This window comes from Hyla sarda, chromosome 2 (genome assembly GCF_029499605.1).
Source record: "Hyla sarda isolate aHylSar1 chromosome 2, aHylSar1.hap1, whole genome shotgun sequence".
NCBI lineage: Eukaryota > Metazoa > Chordata > Amphibia > Anura > Hylidae > Hyla > Hyla sarda.
In genome coordinates, this window is record NC_079190.1 from 277,501,227 (window position 1) to 277,508,256 (window position 7,030).

Genomic DNA, 7,030 nt, shown 5'->3' on the forward strand with positions numbered 1-7,030 from the left:
ACGAGTGCAGAAGCCACCGGGATCAGGATCCCAGAACTTCAATTACAAGAAGTACTTTTCTGTGGTCCTGATGGCGGTGGCTGATGCCAATTATAAGTACATTGCCATCGACGTCGGCGCCTATGGTAGTACTGTGGACTCACGGGTGCTGAGGACATCTGAATTTGGGCGGCAAGTTTTGCAAGATCAGGTGACTCTGCCTCCACCAAAACCTCTTCCGGGTACCACGCATCCAGTCCCCTTCGTCATGGTATCGGATGAGGCTTTTCCTCTGATGACTAACCTGCTGCGCCCATACCCACAGAGGGGACTGAATGCCCGAAAGAGGGTTTTCAACGCAAGGCTGAGCCGGGCACGGCGCTTCGTGGAGTGTACCTTCGGGATCATGAGTAGTAAGTGGAGGATCTTCACCTGTGCAATGCAGTTGGATGAGGCCACAGTTGATGCAGTCATCCGCGTGTGTCCTCCACAACTATGTCCGTGACTATGATAGCCCGGACATAGAAGTGGACACACACGAGGCTTTGAATGATGGGCCCATCAACTGGGGCTCAGGTCGTCCATCCAACCGTACTGTACTTGTGAGAGAAACCTTCGCTGACTATTTCATGTCCCCCGAAGGTGCAGTGCCTCGGCAAGTTTAATCAACCTTGGTGATCATCACAAGTTTTCTGTAATTGATGGCTAAGGACCTGAAGCAGTTTGTCAACAGTCTCCATAGATGTCCTCACCTCATGGGATACCTTCAAGCAAGTTATCTACCTTCCGGTGTGGTCTTCACCTTCCCTCAGCAAAATCATGTTCTGTGCTACCTTTTGCACACGTTTAGTTATTTTATTACAAATTATTGTTTGTTAATAAAACTTTTGTTCTCAAATTTTGTGACAATTCTTTTCATTTGAATTTTTTTATTGTATGTGATGAACTAAGTTTGGAGTACAAATAGGTTAGTTAGTGACACCAGTGTTCCATAAAAGGGGTGGCTCCAGCAGTCCCTAAACTATAATAATGTCTTGACAATAATGCAATAAAAATCAAAACACAAATAATTTCCATAGGAAAAAATATTTATTACATAAACATAAATAAAAAAAAGCCCCCCCCCCCCACAACAAACCTCTCCCCCACCCCCAAAACACTACCCCCCCCCCCCCCCCAATGTGAACACAATCTAAATAGACTGGTAAAATGGTTGGGACTCAAATTGAGGATCCATAGGAGCTTGCATAGCTTGGTTGGTTGGAGGAACATGCTGTGGAGGATAGTAACTTGTTTGGGGAAAGGGACGTGTGGTATGGGTTGGGAAATGGTGTGGCTTTGTTTGCGTGGACACATGACCTCCATGAGGTGAGAGGGAACGCTGTCCAACTTAAATTTTTAGGTCTTTAATTAAATCCTCTACTGGAGGCAGAGGTTTCACATAGGCAAACAATGTTGCTGCAGCAAAACAATATGACATAAAATCTTGCCGATTAACATTATTTGGAATTTTACGGCAGTGTGTGGCCAGTGTGTATGAGAAATAATCACAGTCGTTGTTCCCATCGGTCCTGCGGATAAGAGATAAAGCTTGTTCTTCTACTTCCAACTGTTTATCTCTTATCCGGAGGGTACGACGGGGACGACGTTGGGTAGACTGTGATGAAGGGGGGTTAGTATCCTGGGAGGTAGTAGCTTGGGAGGGACCAGGAGTCTCCTGCGAGGTAGGAGCCTGGGAGGGATCCGGATCTTGAGGATTCCTCTCCCTTCCATCACTCTCTGTGGAAGTTTCCGGAACTGGAGTAGTTGTTCCAGATGTACGTGGCGTGATATCCTCTTGGAGGACATCCATGGCTTCTTCAGCTGGTGTTTCCGCCTGGTAATTTCCACTTGTTCTAATAAAAAACAAAATAAAAAAATAGTGTTTAATAAAAGAAAAAACATTAATGGCATTTCAATTAAGGAAATATTTTAAAACCTACCTACGAAGCTGTCTGCTTGGTTGCAGGAAAGTCAGTTGTTCCTCATAAGGAATTTTAGCCCGCTTTGCCGGGGATGATCCACTAGTCTCCTGTTTATTCGACATTTTGATGTAGTAGTCCCTGGTGGACTTCCATCTGGTACGTAGTTCTTTTACTGTCAGATTAAAAAGGGTAAACTAAATTAAATAACTTTACATAAAATTACATACACACACTATATATATATATATATATATATATATATATATATATATATACTTACAAATTTCTTCTCTTGAATGTTCAGTCATTTCTCGGAAGTTATCATACATAGCGTTAGCTATGGATTCCCAAGCATTTTGGATCAGCATTCTGTTGCTGTGGTTGGGGTCTGATCTGTCCCACAACAGTGGTCTTAACTGAACCTGTTAATTAAAAAAAAATATTTTACATATCAAAATGATATTCAGGCGCTAAGATACAAACTACTACTTTCATCAAGCCCTATAGAGTGGATAACCCAACCAAAAACTACTACCCACAGCATGCTGGACTATATAGTAGCATATAGTGTAGGTCAGTGTTTCCCCCACATGGGCACCTCCAGCTGCTGCTAAACTACAACCCCCATGCTGGAGGAACATATTGTAGTATATAGTATAGGCCAGTGTTTCCCACACATGGACACCTCCAGCTGTTGCTAAACTATGACCCCATGCTGGAGGAACATAATGTAGTATATAGTATAGGTCAGTTACAACCCAGGGGCACCTCCATTTTCCCACCCAGGGCAACAGCTAAGCTAAATGTTTGACTAAACTACTACAGAGAACAAGTCTGATAAAATAGTGAACACTTTACCTCAGTAATCAGGACATCAAGATCCACTTGCATCCTCTTGGATGTCTTTTTTTTGGACATTTTGCAGCGTTTATATAGGGAGCTCATAACAGGTGTAATGACTTGTGATAACAGAAAATGGCCGACTAGGCCCTCCCACCGATTTTTCCACTCCCCTTCTTCCTCCCCTCTAGTTTCCTCGCGTTTTTCGTGCATAATGTAAGCATGCTTTCCGCTTGATTTCCGCGTGCACTCCGCGTGAAAAACGTGTGAATTTTTCACTTTACTCGCAAATTTTTGCAAGCGTGAATTCCTCACGAATTCCTCAGTGTGATATATCAATATGGTGTGATAGCCTGGGGGGTGTAGGGTAAGGGGATTGTAGCTGTGCGGTAATTAAAGGGTGCTTGTTAACCCTTGCTATTCGTGATGCCAGGGTGGGGGCTCCTCTATAAAGCTTTTCCTACCTCCGCCCTTCCCAGGAACGATAGGGAGGTAGATGATAATAGGTTTGAGGTAGATAATAATAATGGATTGTCCACAACCGGTGAGCTTCTCTAAACAGCGTTAACTTTTACTGAAGATTTTTTGTACACTTCATTAACATAACAGTCTCTTAGCATAACAACAGCTTCTTTTGGAGATTGACAATGGTTGGGACTTTAGCATTGAGAGTCTTTTAACATATTGCGCTGTTCCACTGGATTTAGGGGAATTAGTTGCGGTCCACTAGTCATGCTAGTATTAGCAGGAATTAGAGTAAAACTCACATTGTTTGGTTCTGCTGAGGCCATAGGTTTTGAGGCCTAGCGTGTCTTTGAAAGTTGCGTAGCACACCATCCTGTTAGTCCGGCATCCACGGGAGCAGCAACGCAAGAGAGGGATAATTGGACGCAGCTTCCTTATATGGGCAGAGGTTGGACTAACGCTTATTGGTCCATACTGATGTCAATCACGATTACAGAGATTTGTGGGTAACATGTGACCCAAGGACCTCCAAAGGTCCTGCAACATACCATAGAGGTTACTAGCATGGTCACATGACCGAAGGTCCTGTGACGCTGAACAAGGTAAGTACTATACATTTCTATAAAATATAGATATAATTATTAATATATACATTTATTAACATTACAGTTAGACTTAAGGAGAGGCGACTAGGGGCTGTCCCACCTGAGGAACCCTACCTGAACGTACTTACTCTGACTTTGGGGACCTCTACACTAGGTACCTGATGCAATACGGTACCGGGACACCGCAAACGACCTTACTTAAGATAAGTCGGCCTCGACGTCAGTCGCCTAAGACATAGTGACAAAGTGAAGGTCGGGTACAACCTATAAACTACTTAACATTTTCTTTTTTGGCGTACAAACATTGGTTTGGGTAAACTCACCAACAGGGTTGGTTAGTTCATGAATTTAGTAACAGGATGATATTATTCACATGAAATACATCCTACTTAACATTTTCCTTTTTCTCTAGCTCACTAGACAAGTTAAGTCTCACTATACATTTGTCTTTAGATTCACTAGACAATTGAAATCTCACTATACATTTGTGCCATATTAGCTACCTGTTTAGGACACTGGAAGTATATTGGCTTGCCCGAGGCTTTCTACCAATAAGGGTGACTACTAGGGTCTATTGGCTACACGCTCCTATCCCTAGAACACAACAGATAAACCTTACCTAAGTTACCTTTAATTACGTGCATTTTAAGCTCGCAAGAGTATCTTCTAGCCAGGCAGAACATCTCGCACACGTATAAGAACAGAGAATTAGTGTACATGACAGTGGCAGGAATTGGAAAAATGTCATTAGCTACAATTCCCAAGGCATTTACTTTAGTGTGAGATAAATTATTGTTTGTTTGGTGTACTAAGTTTAAGTGAGGTAAGTACACTTAAGTGATTGTTTTGGTGAAGTACTATATGTTTAGTATTATGTGTAAGGTCAGTCTTGATACCTTAAGGGTAGTGGACCTTTGAGAAGGTGTTAGTGATGGGTGACAAAATTGTTATTCCTCAGAGGAGCCGAGGAAGCCACCTACTAGCAACTACTACAGCACCTATTATTTACATTTTTATGTACAGGTGTACAATAACCATTTACATTTAGTTACTCTAGCATGAATATTTATTTAACGAATCTCCTACCTCTAGGAGTTTCTTGGTCTAAAGACCAGGCACAAAAGCTTGATGGTTAATTTACGACTTGAACAGTCTTAGCATAGTCCTGCCAGGCACATTTCTTGAACTGGTTGCAAAACAGTCTGTGAAGACAAAACAAAAAAACTTTCAAAGCAGAATAAGTGTCAGCTTCAAATAAAACTCTGGCGATGTCGTCCTGCTCCTCGCCTAGAGCCTCTACCCCTCTCAGGATCATGAGCAGGCAAAGAGTTAATGTGGCTCTCCCACACCACATTGGTCATGGTAGAATGTGACACTGAAGGATTGAGGTTAACAGTTGGTGCTGGTTGGTTCGGCCCCACCTCCTCATCAGGCGTGGGTCGCAGCACATTTGTTGGTACCTGGGGGGGCAGACCAAAGCTCCTTGTCTGGAGTAGGCCCAGGTACTTCCGTTGGTACCCGTGGTCGAGGCCAAACCTCCTGGACAGGAATAGGCCAGGGTATTTTGTTGTAGACAATAGGAATTGGTTGCTGTTGCGGAGGTTCCTCCTCCTTGAGTACGTTGGTGGAGGCATCAGGAGCAGGACACTTCGGCCTCAGCTGGAAGGGGTCCGCTTCCCAATCATTTGAAGGAAAATACTTGAAGGGCAACTGGGTTGGAGCTGCTAGCCTGGTGACTGCGGCCGCCCACTATCCTCGCAGGCCCCGGACAGCGGTGTATTCCACTATCTCACCCACCTCTAGGGAATGGAACTTCTTGTGTAGATATGACCTCTGTACAGCTCGCCGGTTTACTAAGATGGTATTGCCGGTGTGGCAATCAATGAGGGTACCATAACCTCTGACCTTGTCGAACTTGGCCACTGTTGCTCTGCGATGTTCCAAGGGCTTCTCCCCTTCTCGGGGATGATCCCATCTGCGAATAAAGAGTGCCTCCATCTCCTTGGTGTTCTCCTGATAGCGGATCCTCTCCTCAAGAGGCAGATGTACATGCTTGGGGGCGTAAAGATCTCTGTGATGGGCCTTTAATTTTTCCATCAGGTCGGCCATTTCGTCCTCCTGGTGGGCCCTTTCTTGCTGTGCCTTAGGAACCGATGGTAGAGGTTTCCCAGGCAGGGGTTGAAGCACATCATTCATGTATTGAATAAAGTCAGGTTCATCCCCAAAGACCCATTGGGGCAATTTTGGTGAGCATGGTCGTGCATTTTGCAGGGCAGATAAGGGTATCTCTGGCTCAGGGCTGGTGGAGGAAGAGAAGGCAGCCTCAGACGGTGTACATACTGAGGATTCCTCCGTCGGGATCTCAGCCCACGAACCCCAGGTGCGGTGGTGAGGGGACAATCTCACCGGGGATGGAGTTCCAGGTGTCCCTGCGGTGTCCCCCGGAGGGGTATCCTGCCAGTCGTCGTCATCATCGGGCAGTGGGGAAGATTGCAGGCCCCCTATTCATCCAATGACAACCACTGCAAATGGCCGGCAAGATCGTGGAACAGCTGGGCTGCGACCGCCGCAACTTTGTTCCGGTGCCATCTTCGTGCGCATGCCACGTGGAACGCTGCTCTCTGCCATGTCTGTACCTTCCGGCTCACCTTTGTGCAGACTGAAGAGGTCGCTGTGCAGGGTTCCCTTTATACTGGGCTTCTCCAAAATGGCTGCCGGCCTGTTTCTCCGGAAGCAACAACCGCATCTCTAAGTTCCCTTTCGGCTGCGATACACTCAGGGGTGGGGCGTGGCGCAGCGCGGGCCTTCTTCACGCGCTTTTCCGGCAGCGAGTTAACTCTTGCAATGCTGACCGGACCTGAGGATCGTAGCATACATTCGCATCTCACTTTACACATTTCTGCAGCAATAAAATTTTCGTCTCCCCCCTTACTTTTCGCGTGTGCTTTCTGCATGCGGCACCATACACAATCTTCCGTACAGTTATATGGTGCTCTGTAACACATGGGGACAGTCTATTATACAGGGGGAGTACACTTTACTTGGTGGCAACAGCTGGAGGCACACACCCATATCCTGTTCGTCAGACGCCAAAATGCTATGTGATAGCCTGAGGGGTGTAGGGTATGGGGAGTGTAGCTGTGCGGTAATCAAAGGGTGCTTGTTAACCCTTGCTAT

At 45.5% G+C, this 7,030-nt stretch overlaps 1 protein-coding gene across 1 annotated transcript; it reads right to left on the reverse strand.

The window, feature by feature from the left end:
- Positions 1 to 1,369: 1,369 nt before the first annotated feature.
- On the reverse strand, positions 1,370 to 2,834 carry LOC130357441 (uncharacterized). Its single transcript, XM_056560133.1, has 4 exons — positions 2,802 to 2,834; positions 2,224 to 2,365; positions 1,962 to 2,115; positions 1,370 to 1,874 (listed from the first exon to the last, which is right to left on the reverse strand). Exons 1-4 carry the CDS (start codon positions 2,832 to 2,834, stop codon positions 1,370 to 1,372), a joined length of 834 nt encoding a protein of 277 aa, XP_056416108.1.
- Between the last annotated feature and the right edge of the window lie 4,196 nt (positions 2,835 to 7,030).